Here is a 20,062-nt window from a genome sequence, read left to right on the forward strand (position 1 = left end):
CTGCGGGTTATCCCCTCCCTCATTTCGGCACCGTCAAGAGACCCCTGCTCATCACGTGGATCCAGAGAGGCCCCAGCAGCCCGTGCCCTCGCCCACCCGCTCTGTGCCACTGATGGGGGAGGAGGCTCCCCTCAGCCCCCAGGTCCCCAGCTTCTCATCCAGAGTCCTCTCCCCTGGCCTCCATTGTCAGTCTCTCTCTGCTTCTCAAAGGGGAGTAGACTCTGCCCAGAGGCGGAGCGTGAAGAAGGGGTCTTGAGGGTTTGCAACCGCTGTTCTGTGTGTATTTGGGCAGTGAGGGGCCTAGAGGGGGGAGGCCACAGCCCGAGGGATGTGTACCCTGAGGGGAACCAGAGCCAAGGTGGGACGTAGGAAGTTGTCTGGGGTCACAAGGCAGAATTGCCGGGGAAGGAAGAGGATTTGGGGTTCTGTGGGGGCAGAGTCTTGTGGTCGCCCAGAGCTGCAGGTGGGGAGACAGTGACCCCTTGGTCACCACCAGGACTGGGGAGGATGGATGAGCATGACATCCACCCTCAGACTTCCCATCCTGACCACAATGAAATGACGCATCGCAGAGGGCGGGGATGTGCCATGGAAGAGGAACCCAGCTTGTGGACGGGCGTGTGAGACTGAGAGATGATCTGCTGTGGGTTGGGCGAGGAGTGAGCAGCCTCCCCGATCGAGTGGCCTGGCACGTGTCTAGTCGCTGAACTGGGTGGAGCTGAGGGCAGCGGGCTGGACCAACTGTGTTCCCCTCCCCCTAAGCTTCCTGCCCCCTGCCCCCTGGACCACCTGAGCTGACCTGGGCCGGGACCAGGAAGCAGAGAGGCCCAGAGGAGCAGAAGTGAGGACTGGGAGGGACTCCTTTGAAGAGGCTCAACCTTGTCCCTCTCCTTGGCCTGGCGCTGCTTCAGGTGACATCCCTACTGGGGAAATGACCCCGAGGGGCAGGGCCGGGTGGCTGCCTTCAGCTCTGCTGCTGCTCCAGCTCCCAGGTAGGTGGCTCAGCCCTTCCTGTGGGAGAGGAGGGTGCAGGGCCGGAGCTGGGTCAACAGGGTTGGGGGGGTGGGGGTGGGGCCAGCAGCAGGAGGTGGGGGGAAGTTCCAGGAGGGGCTGCCGCCTATCTCACCAGCAAGCAGGAGGGTTCAGGGCATGAAGCAGGTGAGCCTGGCCCACTGTGCTGGTGGGAGGGGGCGCCTGTGATGGTCACACCTTAATGGTCACAGTCAGGGATGACCTCTTGGGGCACCACACACACACACACACACTCACACACACATGGAGGTTTTCCCATCCTGGGCTCTTCTGTCTCCAAGGACACCCTCTCCTCTGTGAGGAGGGAAGCTCCTCCCTGTCTTCCTCCCCTGGATGTGAGGAAGGCTCCCTTTCTGCCTTGGCCTCCTCCAGACCCCACGGGCCCTTCAGGGACCCGCATCTGGGATTCGTTTGACCCAGGCCCACCTGATGGAGAGCCAGACCCGGTTGTGTTTTCCAGGCTGTTTGTCCCTGAGCGGCCCCCGCAGAGTGACGGGCATCGTGGGGAGATCCCTGAGCGTGGAGTGTCAGTACCAGGAGGAATTCATAAACAATACCAAATACTGGTGCAAACCCCCATGTGTGTTATCGTGGAGGATGGTGGAGACCACAGAGTCAGAGAGAGAAGTGAGGAGGGGCCGCGTGTCCATCAGAGACCATCCTGCAAGCCTCACCTTCACAGTGACCTTGGAGAACCTCAGAGAGGAGGATGCGGGAACGTACTGGTGTGGGATCGATGTGTTATCTACATTTGACCCCATCTTCGAGGTGGAGGTGTCTGTGATCACAGGTGAGCATCCTCCACCCTCACTCCAGCACCAGGCTGGTCACCTGGACCCTCAGGAAGGAAGTGGGACAGAAAGGCTGGGCCAGGATGACCAGGAGGGGGTTGGGCGGTGAGCCTGGCTATGGGTGGTGTCTTGGGCCCATGCTTGTTTGCACACACGCACATCTCTGTCTGTGAGTGGGGCCACCCTACAGCTACACATGGACACCGTTAAGGTGTGCATCTTCCTGCTTCACGGGCAGGCGGGCATCCTGCTCTGGGGTCCAGGATGTCTGCTCTCCTCACAAGCGCACGTCCACTCTCAAGGGGCCCATGTCTCTTTCTGGCCTGTGCGGGGTTCTGCCTACGGGGGGCGCACTCTCACAAGGCCTCACTGCATACAGGCCGGCCTTGACCCCGGGCCCTGAGGAACTGAGACAGGCCCTACCCTGAGCCCAGGGGTGGGACCTGCTCCAGAGCCCGCACCTGCACCGGGCTTCACCACCATCCCCGCTTCCAGTGCATACCCTGCCCTTGTGCTGGCCCAGAGGCCACCAGTGACCCTCCAGTGTTCTGGAAGGACCTCCTGGGGTTCTGGGGCTTCTCTTGTAACCCCAAGGAAAACGCAAAACGGAGCCCCTACTCTGTCCCTCTTGGGACTCGCCCTGCCCTTCCAGGCTGACCCTCTCTGTCCCTCCTGCTTTCCACTTGGCATTGACCGTGCTCACCTGCCCAGGGTGCATCTGGAGGGGTGGGGGGAGGGGGGCCCAGGGACTGGCCAGGCCTGGGTGAGGCCATGGGGAGCGGTGGACCCCTGACCAGATGGCCCGAGTGACCTTGACTGTGTGAGTCACAGCCACACGGGGACAGAGTGTGGGACGCGGGGAAGGAAACGGGGCCTGCCTTGTGCTTCTCCCTCAGCCCCTGCTACAGCCAGCGGCCCCGAGAGGCCCACGGGCTCCCCAGGCGCTCCCACGACCCTGTCAGTGCCCACCTGGAGCACCGCATCTGCTCAGGAGACCCCCGATCCCGGCCAACCTCCTCGGTAAGGGGCCACGTCCCAGGACATTGGCACCTGGGTGGTTTCTCCTCTGGGTGAGGGGACAGGTCGGGGATTTGGGTCTTCCGTCTCCGGGCCCCTCGTTTATTCCCACACCGGACTGTGAAGGTCCCACTACGTGCCTGGGGCTCTGCTGTGGATGCAGTAAGACCACCCAGGCAGGATCCGGCTCTGATGAGAGTTGTGCTGTAAGGGGCAAGTCACGCCCTGGACAGTCCACACAGAGCTCCTATGTAAATGTGGTGGTTTGGGATGAGTACTATGGAGAGATACCAGTCACTGGGGTTTTGGTGAGAGTGTGTGTGGGAAGGTGATTAGATTTGCTATTTAATACATGATAAGCAGGGACGCCTGGCTGAATCCTTTGAGGGGAGACCTGCAGGATCTTGGGAGCCTGGCATTAAGGTTTCTGCAAAAATAAAACTCTAGGTAGAGAGAAAAGTGAGTGCAAATGTCCCATAAAAGGAGGCCTCAGGACCCGGTCCAGGGCAGAGCAGGTGGCAGAAGCTCTGGGCATCACTGGCCCCTGCACTGTGACCCGTGCCCCCCAGAACCCTGGTCAGATGTGTCATCCTGTCGAAGAACCCCAGCCTCTGGGGCGGAGAGAGCTCAGGGAGTCATTCATTCATCCATCGACTACTACCGTCACTTGTTTTTTTAACGTTCACCATATGACTTTTTTAAATTTAATTTTTATTTCATGTTAGAGTATACGGCAGATGTTTAAGGGCTGGTCTTCAGAGGCATCAAGCTGGTATGAGTTTCTCCCTGTGAATAGAACAGTTCCTTCCTTCATGGAAAACGCTGTTTATAGGAGAGGAGACACGACTGATTACTGTACCCCAGATAGGGTAGCCCCACATGTGGAGGGCCTTGGAAGGAACCCTCCTCCTGCCCAGATCCCGCCAGGATCCCTGGTCCCCCTCAAGTGATTCTCACCCTCACGCTCACAGGCCTAATTCTCAAGGGGATTGTTAAGCAGAGAGAAGGGGAGCAGAAGGCCTTAGAGCAGGGCTGCCCTGTCTGGGGGGTGATCTTCATGTGGACTGCCGTGCCCTCAGCTCTGGGGGGCGGGGGTGGAGAGACCAGGGCATCTCTCTAAGGATGCGGTTCACTGTCCCCGTGTTCCATACAGGCCCCCGCTGGGCAGCGCCCACTTCCTGCTGCTGGTCTTCCTGAAGGTGCCCCTGCTCCTGGGCATGCGCGGTGCTGCCCTCTGGGTCCACAGGCCCAGGAGAAGCTGAGAACCAGTGACATCTGTTGCTATGCCTGCTCAGGGTCACAGCCCCCCCTGGTGGACGGAAATGACTCCTGACCAATAAATTCAGTGCCAGTGTCGCTGTCAGAACACTAGGTGAACTTTTAGGAAACTTTTTCTTGCGATGTATCATACAAACAAAAGAATATACCTAATAAATGCCTACTCTTTAAACCAGGAATGCCCTATAACACTTGAGTGTATACCTTGCAGCTTAAGTAATAGACGTCGTTAAAAATTTTGAAGCCCTAAGTTCCTCCTTTAACTCTGGATTTTACATTCATCATCTCCTTTCTTCCTGGTTTTACCATATATGTGCGCATGATTTTCCAGAGTGTGTATGTATATACACACACAGGTTTGTCAACCCAGCATCTTCTTTGTCAGTTTAATTTAATGTTTGTTTTATAATGGAATAGAGTTGATTTACAATGTTGTGTTAGCTTTAGGTGTACAGTAAAATGATTCTGTTATACGTACGTATCTGTTCAGTTCTCAGTTCAGTCGCTCAGTCGTGTCCGACTCTTTGCAACCCCATGAATCACAGCACACCAGGCCTCCCTGTCCATCACCGACTCCCGGAGTTCACCCAAACTCACGTCCATCGACTCGGTGATGCCATCCAGCCATCTCATCCTCTGTCGTTCCCTTCTCCTCCTGCCCTCAATCCCTCCCAGCATCAGAGTCTTTTCCAGTGAGTCAACTCTTTGCATGAGGTGGCCAAAGTACTGGAGTTTCAGCTTTAGCATCAGTCCTTCCAATGCAGAGTTCCAAAGAAGAGCAAAGAGAGATAAGAAAGCCTTCCTCGGCAATCAGTGCAATACATACATATGCTGCTGCTGCTGCTAAGTCGCTCCAGTCATGTCCGACTCTGTGCGACCCCATAGATGGCAGCCCACCAGGCTCCCCTGTCCCTGGGATTCTCCAGGCAAGAGCACTGGAGTGGGTTGCCATTTCCTTCTCCAATGCATAAAAGTGAAAAGTGAAAGTGAAGTCGCTCAGTCGTGTCTGACTCTTCGAGACCCCATGGACTGCAGCCCACCAGGCTCCTCCATCCACGGGATTTTCCAGGCAAGAGTACTGGAGTGGGGTGCCATTGCCTTCTCCTAATACATACATATACATATATCTATTTTTTAGATTCTTCTCCCATAGAGGTTGTTCCAGAGTATTGACGAGAGGTCCTGGTGCTATACAGTAGGTCCTTGTCGATTAACTATTTTATTCAATATATATAGTAGTATGTATATGTTAACCTCAGACTCCTAATTTATCCTCCGCTCAGAGCATTCATATATTTTTAACAGTCCCCAAGATTACTTTCTTTTCATTTTTTCCAGGTATTTTTAGATATAACTGACGCACAGCCTCCATTTCTCCGTGCGTGCACACCATGCCTTCTTCGTCTCTTCATCTGCTGTTATTGCAGTGAACACGGTGTGTGAGTATTCTTCGAGACCCTGTTTTCACTTCCTTCTGATACACATCTAGAAGTGGGATGGCCAGGTGATATGGTAGTTCTTCTCTTCAGGTTTTGAGGCACCTCCATGCTATTTTTCATAGAGGTAACGATGCACAGCGATTCCCTCGTCTCCACATTCTTGCCAGCCCTTGTTAACTGTCGTCTTCTTGGTGATTGCCATTCTATAGGCGAGAAGCGATTGGCATTTCCCTGGTGGTTAGCGATGTTGACTATCTTTCCATGGACCTGTTGGCCATGAAATGGACACTTTGGAAAACTGTCTACTCAGTTTCTCTGCCGTTTTTCTTTTTGGCCACCCCTTTAGGCTTGTGGGATCTTAGTTCCCCAAGCAGGAACCGAACCCATGCCCTAGGCAGTGACAGAGTGGACTGCTCATCACTGGGCTGCAGAGACGGAATTCCTCACCACAATTTTTAAACTGGATTTTTTTTTTCGTGTTGAGTTGTATGATTTCTTTATATATTTGAGATATTAACCCCTTATTCCGAAGTATGGTTTGCAAATTTTTTCTCCCATTCTGTAAGTTTCCTTTTCATTTTTGTTGATTGCTTCTTTTACTGTGCATAAGCTTTAAAATTTGATGCAGTCCCACTTATTAATTTTTGCTTTTATTGATTATGCTTTGGGTGTTATATTAAAAAAATCATTGCCAAGACCAATGTCACAGAGCTTTGTCCCTACGTTTGATTTCTGTGTATTCTTGGACTTTTTCCCTAGAGCCTTTATCCCGTTTTATTTGTCTAATTGACTCTGAAAACTGTTGTTACAGCTTTACTAAAAGTCTTGCTATCTGATAGGACATTACTGCACATTGTTGTCTGACATTAGGAGTCTTTGCAAATATTGGCCATTCCCTCTTCCATATAAATTTTACAATTAATCAAATTTAAAAGGAAGAATAAACTATGTTGAGAAAAAAAACCACAAGATCATTTCAACTGAAGCAGAAAAAAATATTTGATAAAATTTAACCCCTTTTCATCATGAAAAACACTCAAGAAACTAGAAATAAAAAGAGAAACTCCAACATATAGCAACCCTGCTAAAACCCAGCTCCTTCTAGCTTTATGTGTAGACAATCAAATCACCTATAATAATTTGGAATTTGGTTTCTTCATTTCCAGTTCTCATTTCTTTTGTTTCTCGTTCTATTTATTCCATGAGCCAATCAAAGCCTTGAGTCGAAGTCATCCTTATGAACATCCTGGTCTTCCTCCTGCTTTTAAAGGGAAGCCTTTTCATGATTTGCCTTTTTTCCCTTTGACCGTGCCCTGAGGCTTGCAGGACTTCCCTTGTGGCTCAGCTGGTAAAGAATCTGCCTGCAATGTGGGAGACCTGGGTTTGATCCCTGGGTTGGGAAGATCCCCTGGAGGAGGAAACGGCTACCCACTCCAGTATTCTGGCCTGGAGAATTCCACAGACTATATAGTCTATGGGTCGCAAAGAGTCGGATGTGACTGAGCGACTTTCACTTTTGGCATTGAAAGTATGGAGTCCTAACTACTCGATCCCCAGGGAAGTCCCTACCACTGGTTTTAATGTTTGCAGAATGTTTCCTTATAGATATCTTTCCATTCCTAGCTTCTCATGAAAAGTACTGGATTTGTATATAATGCTTTGCATGTTGTTGTTCCGTCATCCAGTCGTGTCCAACTCTTTATGACTCCATGGACTGCAGCACACCAGGCCTCCTTGTCCCTCATCACCTCCCGGAGTTCACCCAAGTTTATGTCCATTCAATTGGTGATGCCATCCAACCATCTCATCCTCTGTCACCCCCTTCTCCTGCCCTCAACTTTTCCCAGCATCATGGTCTTTTCCAATGAGTTGGCTCTTTGAATCAGGTGGCCAGAGTATTGGAGCTTCAGCTTCAGCATCAGTTCTTCCAATGAGTATTCAGGGTAATGTGGTTTCTCTCCTTTATTACATTCAGTTCAGTTCAGCTCAGTCCCTCAGTCGTGTCCAACTCTTTCAGACCCCATGAACCGCAGCACACCAGACCTCCCTGTCCATCACCAATGACCGGAGCTTGCTCAAACTCACGTCCATTGAGTCAGTGATGCCATCCAACCATCTCATCCTCTGTCATCCCTTTCTCCTTCCGCCTTCAATCTTTCCCAGTATCAGGGTCTTTTCCAATGAGTCAGTTCTTTGCATCAGGTGGCCAAAGTATTGGAGTTTCAGCTTCAGCATCAGTCCTTCCAATGAGTATTCAGGACTGATTTCCTTTAGGATGGACTGGTTGGATCTCCTTGCAGTCCAAGGGAGTCTCAAGAGTCTTCTCCAACACCACAGTTCAAAAGCATCAATTCTTCAGGACTCAGCTTTCTTTATAGTCCAACTCTGACATCCATACATGACTACTGGAAAAACCAAAGATTTGACTAGACGGACCTTTGTTGGCAAAATAATGCTTTTTAATATGCTGTCTAGGTTGGTCATAACTTTTCTTCCAAGTAGCAAGTGTCTTTTAATTTCATGGCTGCAGTCACTATCTGCAGTGATTTTGGAGCCCCCCAAAATAAAGTCTCTCACTGTTTCCATTGTTTCCCCATCTATTTGCCATGAAGTGATGGGACCACATGCCATGATCTTAGTTTTCTGAATGTTGAGTTTGAAGCCAACTTTTTCACTCTCTCTTTCACTTTCATCAAGAGGCTCTTTAGTTCTTCTCTTTCTGCCACAAGGGTGGTGTCATCTGCACATCCGAGGGAACTCCCTACATTTTTTATAGCAGCAGCAGACTTGCTCCACCTTCCCAGAGAAGTGAAGATGGTGGGGCAGTGAACTGACTGGTTCTGAGAAAACCTGGGGGAGACTCATATCCCAAACCTTTTCCTACTTCCCCTCACTTTCTCGGGCCCATTGCGCCCTGGTACGTGACTAAGGTCCTCTTACTCCCCCCAGCCCTTCTGAATGTGTGCTGAGCCACCAAAGCACAGGACTTCCAGGGACGGCTCCCTGTCCAATTTGGCTCTGGACACCTGGAAAGAAACACCCTCACTTGCCTCTCAGAACTGCTCTTAAAGAGTTTTACTCCTGGGTTATATATATTGTGATCTGAATTAAATGATATCTGGTGAAGATTAGAATTTGTCCTATTATTAGTGAGGAAACCCAGTCCACTGGCTTCTTCTCAGCCTCTTGTCCTGGGCTTTTTTCTTTTTTGGCTACACTCTGTGGCATGCAGGATCTTAGTTCCCGGACCAGGGATGGAACCCAAGCCCCCTGCAGTGGGAACACAGAGTCTTAACCCCTGGACTGCCAGGGAAGCCCCATCCTGTGCTTATTTTAATCCTACTCTTCATTTAAAGTCTGAAGTCTTGCCCAGGGTACGAATAAGGACACACCGTGCTAACCATACCCCAGAACTCTGTTTTTGGAACCTCTCATACGTTTCCTCACTAAATTCTCATAACAACTCTTATTAGTCCATTTTACAGATATAAACACTGAGGCTCAGAAAGATTACGTAAGTTGTCCATAGTTCTATGGCTTATATGTGGTGCTCATGGGGTTAGAGCCCTGGTTCGTCTCATTTCGTAGCCGGCACATTTATGCACATGGCTGTAACACCTGGACGGAGGCATCAGCAGGTGTGCCAAGCATGGACACCTAACATGTGAGTTGGAGAGTTTCCTGCTGCTGGGACCTATTGCTCTCATGGAGAATCACTTCTGGAGTTGACACCAGACCCAAGGCCTGGTAGGTCAGATACCCGCTCCTCTGACCCCTCTGCAGACACAGGCCCCCTTTCTCCCTTGCACAGCTCCCTAGCTTCCTCTTTCTTACCTAGTGCACACTCTCATGCCCTGTGACCCAGCCCCACCAAGAAACAGCACTGCTTATGCTGAATAATTAAAAGCAGGAAACACTCACTCTATAAAAGGAAGCGAATGAGTAAGAAACTCAAAGGCAGTCTGGACAGGCAGAGGGCACCAACCTGCCTGTGCCCAGAGCTTTGAGAGTCAGCTGGCACCTGGGCGTGCTTCCCAGTTTGTAAGTCAGCGGGGAGAGGAACCTGGAGGCAGGACCATGAGGCTGCCCCCAGCTCTGCTTCTTCTCAGTCTCCCAGGTGAGCGGGCTGGGGCCCTGCAGGGGGTGAGGGGGTGGAGGGTCTGTGCCAGATATGTGTGCATGCTAAGTCACTAAGTTGTGTCCAACTCTTTGCTACCCTGGGACTATCCCACCAGGCTCCTCTGTCCACGGGGTTCTCCAGGCAAGAATACTGGAGTGGGTTGCCATGCCCTCCTCCAGAGATCTTCCTGACCCAGGATTATAATCCACATCTCTTGACTCTCCTGCCTTGGCAGGTGGGTTCTTTACCACTGTGCCACCTGAGAAGCCCTTGTCCCAGGTACGAGGAAGAATATCTTGGGGAAATGAGAGCTGACTTTGTTACTTCATCCAGCGAAATTTCACTAGGTTCCTCTTTGTACCAGGCAGGCATCTGGCCCTGAGGAAGGGAAAAGAGAAATAGGACTGACCATTAAAAAGAGGAGCTGGGAGTTCCCTTGTGGTCCAGCAGTTAGGACTCTGCACTTTCACTGCTGAGGGCCTGGGTTCAATCTCTGGTCAGGGAACTAAGTTCCCACGAGCCGAGCAGAACAGTCTCATGGCAACTGTCCATCTGATGAGCTTGGGAGAATATAAGGATCAGCTCTTCACGTGGAGAAGAGGGACCAATGTTCCTCAGAGAGGGAACTGCATGCCAAGGGTTGGAGGCTTGAGAAAGGACGCTGGGTTCGTGCAGAGGGAGCTCTGAATTCTCAGAGAGGCTTGGGGTAACTGGTTGGAACTGAGGTTAGGAGCGCCACAGATAGGACTCTGAAAGGCCCGGGATATCCTGCCCAGGAATGGAGGCTTTCAAAGAGGAAACTGCTGGGTGACAGGAGGGGCTTCTCTTCTATGGAAAACCATTGCCCTAGCGTCCAGGAAACAGTGTGGAAGCTTGCACAATGTAGGCAGTAGGTGTGGGTCACCCTCCAGGCCTGGGGACTGACCATGTGACGCTCACAGACCACTCCGTGGAGGGGCCGCAGGAAAGAGCACGGCCAAGGAGTCCGGAGAGCCGAGTTCTGGTTCCTTGTTGGATTTCCGATGGGATGGGAGTCCTTGAGCCCTTTCTAGCTCTAATGATGTAGGACTCTACCATTCAGATGGTAGGGCTGTGGGAGTCCCTGAATTCTCACTGCCATTGTTGATGGTATTGATGCTGAAGAAGCCTTCTGATGATACCTGTGGATGGCTTGTGGGACTGGCTTGTCTGTGACGGCCATGTCACTAACAGCGACCCCAGACGGCCCAGAATCCCAAAGGATGACCGCTCAGAATGTCTGCATCTACCCCCGGGGTCCAGCTTTCCATCTGAGTTCCAAGCCCAGCCCTCCATCTCCTCTCTCTCTTAACCTCAACGTCCAGCTCACCGGGAGGCCAAGGAGAAGGGCGTGGGTGGACTGTGTTGGGATCACATGCTCCTACATGCATGTACACAACACACTCACCCATACACACATACATACCTATGGAATCACATGCCAGTTCACGTCTATATTCTCACACGCTCACAACACACACACACACACACTCGTATGGACACACAGACACACACATATATTCACTCACAGGGACACAGAATAACACACACACTCGCACAGCCACACAGGCCGATTGGTGGCTTGGGGGGAGGGTTGGCCTTGCGAGAGGGGATGAGTCCCTCCTCTTCCAATTCTGAACGAACTTGGGCATGAAGTTAGTCAAGGATGGAAAAAAGAGTGAGCCAGTCAAGTTTTCACGTCTAGACACCATCAGCCGCCCTGGGTTTCCTCTGTGAAAGGCAGGAGAGAAGGTGGGCATGGTGAAGTCACAGCGACCCAGCTTCTGGTTGGACATTCATCTGCTTGGTATCTTGACCCCCAACAACCCTGAGAATGGAATAAGAGATTTCTGTTCTCCAAAGAGCGAAGTGTTGCAAGAATAGCCAGGGGCCCAGATTTGCACCCCAGAAACTATTTCTCTTAGCTTGGGCTGGCATGACGTCTGGGGAACACCAGCCCAGACCTCTCAGCCCCATAAATGGAAACTAAGACAGGATCAAACCCCACTGCACAACACACCCTCCCTCTGGAATAGGACCTCTGCTCTGAGCCCCCCTTGGGTGAATTTGACTCATTTTTATGCGTCATTTGTCACTCGCTATCAGCCTAGATGTGGAGATTAACCATGATCTTGATTTTGAGACAGGACTGTCCACCCAAGAATTTTGCAGAGGGCAAACTTTCCTGAAAGCTTGACATGAAAAAGAAAGTTTATATCTCAAATTCACGAAAGCCAAAAAAAAAATTGAAATTGAAATTCAAACAGCCAGGCTCCTCTGTCCATGAAGTTCTCCAGGCAAGAATACCCGGTTGGGTAGCCATTCCCTTCTCCTGGGGATCTTCTCGCTGGACGCACAGATCAAACCTGGGTATCCCGTATTGCAGGCAGATTATTTACTGTCTGAACCACCAGGGAAGCCCCAAACAGGCTTAGGCTTTTAAAACCCATCAGCTACATTTCTCAGAGTTCTGCTCCCAGGTCAGCAGTACTGTCGTATCATTTTTCTCTCTTCCTTCAGACCAGTTCTTGGAGGAATTCCCTGGAGGTTCAGTAGTTAGGACTTCTTGCTTTCATTGCTGGGGCCCGGAGGTTCAATCCCTGGTCAGGAACTAAGATCCTGCAAGCTGCAGCAGCAAGGCCAAAAAACAAAAACTAAAAATCAACAACAACAAAAAACTCTTGAAAACACACGTAGGTCCAATGAACAGTTTATTATCCATCATAATCTCTGTTTATAAAAACCTCCCATGTATTTTTAAAAAACAAGCCGCATCACGTTATGAGTGCTGGATGATTCTGTTAAATTCCCTACCCTGGGGTGGGTGGCGTTTGTGTTTCCAAGTATCCATACCTGTTTTCTGCTGTTTATGATCACCAGCAGATAGAATCTGTATTCATTGTGCTTTTGCTTCCTACTATAGCTGTGTTATTTATTTTTAAGGGAAAAAAAAAGGACCCTTTCTGCTGACTCTTACATAAGATTTTAATTTACATCAATTCCTGTCTTTTTTTAGCAATTCTCTTAATTGACTCCTTTTTAATGAAAAAAAAAAAGCTGTTAATTATGTTCATTATTCAGTTCAGTTCAGTCACTCAGTTGTGTCCGACTCTCTGCGACCCCATGAATCACAGCACGCCAGGTCTCCCTGTCCATCACTAACTCCGGAGTTCACTCAGACTCATGTCCATGGAGTCAGTGATGCCATCCAGCCATCTCATCCTCTGTCATCCCCTTCTCCTCTTGCCCCCAATCCCTCCCAGCATCAGAGTCTTTTCCAATGAGTCAACTCTTCCCATGAGGTGGCCAAAGTACTGGAGTTTCAGCTTTAGTATCATTCCTTCCAAAGAAATCCCAGGGCTGATCTCCTTCAGAATGGACTGGTTGGATCTCCTTGCAGTCCAAGGAACTCTCAAGAGTCTTCTCCAACACCACAGTTCAAAAGCATCAATTCTTCGGCGCTCAGCCTTCTTCACATTCCAACTCTCACATCCATACACGACCACTGGAAAAACCATAGCCTTGACTAGACGAACCTTTGTTGGCAAAGTAATGTCTCTGCTTTTGAATATGGCTATCTAGTTTGGTCATAACTTTCCTTCCAAGGAGTAAGTGTCTTTTAATTTCATGGCTGCAGTCACCATCTGCAGTGATTTTGGAGCCCAAAAAAATAAAGTCTGACACTGTTTCCACTGTTCCCCCATATATTTCCCATGAAGTGATGGGACTGGATGCCATGATCTTCGTTTTCTGAATGTTGAGCTTTAAGCCAACTTTTTGACTCTCCACTTTCACCTTCATCAAGAGGCTTTTGAGTTCCTCTCCACTTTCTGCCATAAGGGTGGTGTCATCTGCATATCTGAGGTTATTGATATTTCTCCCGGCAATCTTGATTCCAGCTTGTGTTTCTTCCAGTCCAGCGTTTCTCATGATGTACTCTGCATAGAAGTTAAATAAGCAGGGTGATAATATACAGCCTTGATGTACTCCTTTTCCTATTTGGAACCAGTCTGTTGCTCCATGTCCAGTTCTAACTGTTGCTTCCTGACCTGCATACAGGTTTCTCAAGAGGCAGGTCAGGTGGTCTGGTATTCCCATCTCTTTCAGAATTTTCCACAGTTTATTGTGATCCACACAGTCAAAGGCTTTGGCATAGTCAATAAAGCAGAAATAGATGTTTTTCTGGAACTCTTGCTTTTTCCATGATCCAGCGGATGTTGGCAATTTGATCTCTGGTCCCTCTGCCTTTTCTAAAACCAGCTTGAACATCAGGAATTTCACGGTTCACATATTGCTGAAGCCTGGCTTGGAGAATTTTGAGCATTACTTACTTATTATCGGTTAATTATGTTTTTGAAGATTTTGACAAAATAGAAATGTGTGACTTAGAAAGTGAAATTTCCACTCAAAAACCTCAAACTCAACACTAACCACTTATTAAAGATCAATTTTTCCCCCCTATGCATGGGCTATCAAAATACTAAGGAAGTGGAATCACACGCACTCTGTCAGGCAACTTGTTTTAACACAATAGCAATCTGTCTGGGACGTCTTTCTCGTCGTTATGATCTGTCTTCTCTTTTAACGTGTATGTAGCTATTTGGTTGCACTGGGTATTAGCTGCAACATGTGGGATCTAGTTCCCCGACTGGGGATCGAACCTGGGCCACCCGCCGTGCGAGTGGGGAATCAGCCACTGGACCACCAGCCAAGTCCCTGTCTTTTTCTTTGAACCACATGTCGGATAGATCACAGTCTATTAGCCCCGCCTCCCACTGGTGGCTTTGGATTTGTTTCCAGTGTTCACTGTTTGGATAGCAATCCAGCTAGCACCTTACACTTCATTTCTCATTGGTGTGGAAACTGTAGTTGATCCTAGACTTGGATGAGTCTCTCTGAGATCATAATGACCAGCTTCTTTTCAAAATTAATCACCAACTTCAACAGTACCAACCAGGATCCAGACACTGTGTAAGTCACAGGGGCTGGGGCTGGGAAGAGAGAAAAAGAAACAAACACAAGATCTCTGCTCCTTGGAACGGAGCGTCCTAGCAAGGGAGGCAGAGAGAGAGACTGCTAAGGATGGTAAAACTCCAATGCAGCATTCAGCTTCCCGTAAAGCGCTGTGGAGCAGTGGGGGCAAAAGGAGGAAGGCTGCAGAGGAGGCTGAACCTTGAAGGAGACCTGGAGAATGCCTAGGAGATAGGCAGGGCTGGGAGCAGGGCTTTCTAGCTGGAAGGAAGCAGAAGGGCAGTGACACAGCCTCTTAGGAGGCTGTCAGAGTCAGGGAAAGAGGAAAGTGGGGGTGGGCAGAGTGGGAGGCAGGGAGCCACAGGAAGTGGCACTGGACAGAGAATGGGGGTCAAGACTGTAAAAGACCTAACGACCACACTGAGACATTTTTAAAAAAACTTTATTTTGTGTTGGAGCAGAGCAGATTAACAGTGTTGTGACAGTTTCTTGTGAACAGAGAAGGGACTCAGCCATACACACAATGTATTCATTCTCTCCCAAGCTCTCCTCCCATCCAGGCTGCCCGGTAACATGGGGCAGAGTTCCTTGTGCTGGACAGTAGGTCTTTGCTTATCCATTTTAAGTGTAGCAAACTCAGGCATTTAAAATCATTCCAAGGCAGCGGGAAGTGGCTGCAGGAGAGGTCCTGAAAGATTTTAAGTGCTCATGGCAAGTGTCATTGAGGAGGATCTGGGGACAATTTTGGTAAAAAACAAACTCCAGTGGCGATGTGCAGACGAGACAGGAGGAGGGGTGCAGTGGGGGCTGGGAACCCCAAGGGGTGCTGCTGCTGTGACCCAGGCAGCAGAGCAGGGCTGCAGCTGGGCTACCACTGATGGGGCAACTCCTGAGTGTTGAGGGTTGCTCACATCCCCAAGAAGAACCTGCAAGGTGGAAAGCAGCTAGCCAGTTTACAAATACAGAAGCAAGGCTCAGAGAGGAAGCAACCTAAAGTTTCCCAACTAGCCTGTGGCCAACAGGTCTTTCTGGGTCCAAAGCTCAGTCTCTTTCTAGCATATGTCAGGCTGTCCCCGTGGACCTTGACGGCAGAGGAAACAAGACAGTCATTTGGACAAGCATTTCTGGGGTGTCCTGGGCTAAGTCGCTCAATCCTGTCTGACTCTTTGTGACCCTATGGATTGTAGCCCGCTGAGCTCCTCTGTCCATGGGATTTCCCAGGTAAGAATACTGGAGTGGGTTGGCAATTTCTTCTCCAGAGGTCCTCCTGGCCCAGGGATCAAACCCAAGTCTCCTGCATTGGCAGGTGGATTCTTTCCCACTGAGCCACCAGGGAAGCCCCCGTTTTTGAGGGAGAGCTGACTAACTGGTTACCCGTTGTTGTGGACGGGGAAGGGAGAGGACAGGGCAGCGAAGGTGCCAGGGTCTCCAGTTAGAGGTGCTCGTGGTGGTGCTGGTTTGAGGAGAGAGTAGCATTAGTTCTGCTGATTGAAATCTACACTACTTTCTTATAACCAAAAGCAGGGGCGGGCTGCTCGCTGCTCAAAAGCCATTAAAGACACCAGGTTGGTGGGAAGTTTGCTTTAGTTTCGATGCCAGCAACAGGGCGGGGTGGGTGCTAGGCACGGACGCCTGCCGAAAGGCTGATCCCCCTCCCACTGACAGTCAAGAGGCCAGAGCTTTTATAGACTGCAGGAGGGGGCTCCATGCAGAAACAGCACAGTCAGCTCTGACAGTCAACTTGAAGTTGGTCATCAGTGGTCTGACCAGTGTCATCGTATTATTTTAAGTACAGTTAGTCTTCGGTTCTAGGGTCGGTTTGTTCTCATTTCCCTGAGGCCAGTTCTTGGAATTGTGGCAGCTTATGTCATGGCTATAATCTGGTCATCTGTAATTAACTTCTCCACCTGGCGAGGGGCTCATCTCTGTAAGACTGCTCACAGCGCGTGGCTCACAATGCTATCTGTAGCCCTTGCGAAGGAACTAAAGGTCTCTGACTATGCTTAAGGACGGCTTCGCTATCATCTGGTCTCTCCTGACGGTTTCTCTTGGCTTCTGCATGTTCTCACTTCTCTAATGAAACTTATTCATGGGCTAAAGTTTTTCCACAGATGAATGGCAGGCAGAGGACAAGGTGGGCAGGCACTACAGGGTTCCGCTCCACTCACTGTGGCTGCTGTAACAAATTACCACAAGCCTCGGGGCTTGCAATGACACAGACTTATTTTCTTACAGTTCTGAAGGTCAGAAATCCAAAACGGTCCTACTGGCTTACACTCAGGAGGTCAGCAAGGGTTCCCTCCTTCTGGATGCCCTACAGAAGAGCCTGTCTGCTCAGCTTTCCCAGTTTCTAGAAGCCACCCACAGTCCTTGGCTCGAGAGCCCTTTCTCTGTCTTCAGATCTCTGATGCTGATACTAACTCTCCTTCAGCTCTTTCACTTTTTTTTTCCTTTTTGATCACGTGGCTGGTAGGAATCTGCGTTCCCTGACCAGGGATTGAACCCAGGGGTGCAGTGGAAGCGTGGAGTCCTGACCACTTGACCGCCTGGGAAGTCCCTTCTGCTTTCACATTTAAGGACCCTTGTGATTACAACGGACCCAGCTGGATAACCCAGGATAAGCTTTCCGTCTTGAGAGCCTTGTTTCAGTCGCATCTGTGAATTCCTGGGAATTAGGATGTGTGCTTAGTCGCTCAGTTGTATCTGACTCTTTGTGACCCCATGGACTGTAGCCCAGCAGGTTCCTCTGTCCATGGGATTCTCTAGGCAAGATTATTGAAGTAGGTTACCATTTCCTACTCCAGGGGATCTTCCTGGCCCAGGAATCAAACTCGCGTCTCTGATAGCGCCTGCATTGCAGGCGGATTCTTTGCCAAAGAACCATAGGGGAAGCCCAGGACTTGAGCGTCTTGGGAGGGAGTTATTCTGCTTCCATAAGTGCAAACCCCAAGTAACTAAAATAGTTTCAGGGAGAAGGTCTGAGGTGTGAGAGGTGACACCTGGTGCAACAGACCTGACTGCTTCCTTCCTGCACAGACCCCAGCTCTCGCCCTGGCCCTGGGGCCGTGGGATGGTCAAGAGAGGCTTCCTGTGAGCGTATCGCCCCATGGGCAATGCACAAATGGTCCTGGCCAAGGACAGAGTATCTGTGTTTCTGAACATAGTGAGTTTAAACGTTCAGTTCACAGAAAACAGAACACCCAGTTCCACTCCCAGCAGACCCTTGCTGGTTCATCCACGCCAATCCTCCACAAGAGAGAGGAAGTGCTGAAGGAGAGTGAGTCGGGATGGAAGGAGCGATGCGTTCAGTTCTGTGACTGTCGGGACGTCCCCTGTGGTCCAGGCGTTGGGACTCTGCACTTTCACTACTGTGGCCCAGGTTCAGGCCCTGGTCGGGGAACTGAGATCCCCAAAGCTGTGCGACGCAGCTCCCCTCAAAAGCGTCATAGCTCTGTAACTACTGACTCTGGGAAAGAGACGTCCGGTGTGGATTTGCAAGCAGTAGGCTGGGGCCAGGGCTTCCCAGGTGGCACTAGTGGTAAAGAATCTGCCTGCAGTGCAGGAGACGTGAGAGATGTAGCTTCCATCCCTGGGTCGGGACGATCCCCTGGAGGAGGGCATGGCAACCCACTCCAGTATTCTTGTCTGGAGAATCCCACGGACAGAGGAGCTTGGCGGGCTACAGTCCATGGGGTCACAAAGAGTCGGACACGACTGAAGCGACTCAGCATGTGCACAGGCAGGCTGGGGCCAAGGGGAGAGTCGGGGATACACATGTGGATTTGGGAATCATCAGCATATAGGCAAGAACTGAAACCAAAGGAATGGAGAGTCACTCTTTGGGGGCGTAATACAGTGAGACAAGATAAAGGCTGGAGGGGGGACCCCGGGTCCTCCTCTGGCTCCTCCTCGGGAGAGCTGGCTCAGACTGGGGACACCTCTTCCCACCTCGGTGCCCAGTGATGTCACGTGGATAGCCTGACGTCAGCCGTGGGAATATTTACGCTCCGGAAATTGGAAAGCACTCCAAACCGGAGACTATTTTTACCCCCGAAGACAGGTTGTTAGGCATTTATCAACACAGCACCACTGTTGACACCAAGATTTAAAGAGGAAGGGAGAGAAGAGAACCCGCAGAGGCCTTGGGGACCTGGTGGCTGGAGAAGAGGAGGAGCCGGTTGAGAACAGTGTTGAGAGTACACGGAAAGAAAGTGCCAGAAAAGCAGATGTGGTGAGCAGGTGTAGGGACACGGGGACCAAAGAGACCCAGGCAGCTGGTGGGGAGGAGGAAGGTGGACTTGAGGCATCAGCTGGGGGCTTCTGGGAAGGCCAGGCACCCTGGTGCAAGCTCGGACATCAGTCTGGCCTAGCTCTGGCATGAGCTGGATTCTGGGTTCTGTTTTCCAGGCTGTTTGTCCATCCGAGGCCCAGAGTCCGTTTGGGGCCGGGAGAGGGAGTCGTTGAGCGTGCAATGTCACTACGACTCCGGATGGGAAACCAGTAAGAAGTGGTGGTGCCGAGGAGCATGGTGGGCCTCATGCCGGATCCTTGTGGAAACCCAGGGATTAGAGCGAGAAGAGAAAGGAGCCCGCGTGTCCATCAAGGACAATCAGAGAAACCGCTCGTTCACAGTGACCATGCAGGAGCTCAGGCCGGATGATGCAGACACTTACTGGTGCGGGATTGAGAACCCTGGAGCCAACCTGGGCACACAAATTAAAGTGACTGTTGGTCCAAGTAAGAGCCTCCTGTCTACGCTCCGGGGCCCTGGTGCTCAGGATTGGAAGAATGAAGTCCCCTCCCCACCCCTCCCCGAGGGCAGGAGAGAAAGGATGGTGTCTGAGAGTGAGTGTGAGCAAGACCAAGGGACAGACGGATGGGGAGGAAGGGGAAGAGACCAAGGCAGAGCATCACTTCCCAGCCCAGCTGCCCACCGCATCCCCGAGGTCTCTCTGAGGCCCCTGCAGTGATGTCCCAGAGCATCACTCTAGGAAGTGGCCAACCTGTGGTCATCACACCCGGGACCTGTCATTACGCAGAGGGGCACAGAGGGACATCTGGGGTAACCCAGTGCGTCCCAGTGCTGAACCCCAGGAACCCGGCCACCCAGGGTGCTCTGGGGCCTCTGGTCTCTGGAGACCAGGCTGCTCACAGTAAATCATCTCCATAGTTTCTCATAATGAGATATATATCTCCTTCATCACTGTCGATTGTTCACTATTTATTTCACCGGAAGGGGTCCTCTCATCCACCAGTCTTCTGGAATCCCCCTCGCTCATTTCCATGCCAGTAACTACATGCCCTGTTTCCAGAACTATCTGTTCTTGAGCCCCGTTTGCTTGGGCATTATTGAGCAGAAAGGACCAGGGATTCCCACCACCTTCAACCAAAAAGTT

At 50.7% G+C, this 20,062-nt stretch overlaps 2 protein-coding genes across 2 annotated transcripts; both read left to right on the forward strand.

Moving 5' to 3' along the window:
* LOC526163 (CMRF35-like molecule 6) lies at nt 1-4,783 on the forward strand. The gene is made up of 4 exons (XM_024981081.2): nt 1-992; nt 1,493-1,822; nt 2,720-2,843; nt 3,994-4,783. Exons 1-4 carry the CDS (start codon nt 932-934, stop codon nt 4,100-4,102), a joined length of 624 nt encoding a protein of 207 aa, XP_024836849.1. The 5' UTR covers nt 1-931; the 3' UTR covers nt 4,103-4,783.
* A 4,727-nt stretch (nt 4,784-9,510) lies between these two features.
* CD300LB (CD300 molecule-like family member b) lies at nt 9,511-19,846 on the forward strand. The gene is given in 2 exon segments (NM_001105023.2): nt 9,511-9,674; nt 19,074-19,846. Coding segments are annotated over 2 exon segments (603 nt in total). The 5' UTR covers nt 9,511-9,634; the 3' UTR covers nt 19,637-19,846.
* Nucleotides 19,847-20,062: the final 216 nt, after the last annotated feature.

The sequence above is a fragment of the Bos taurus genome, chromosome 19 (assembly GCF_002263795.3).
Source record: "Bos taurus isolate L1 Dominette 01449 registration number 42190680 breed Hereford chromosome 19, ARS-UCD2.0, whole genome shotgun sequence".
NCBI lineage: Eukaryota > Metazoa > Chordata > Mammalia > Artiodactyla > Bovidae > Bos > Bos taurus.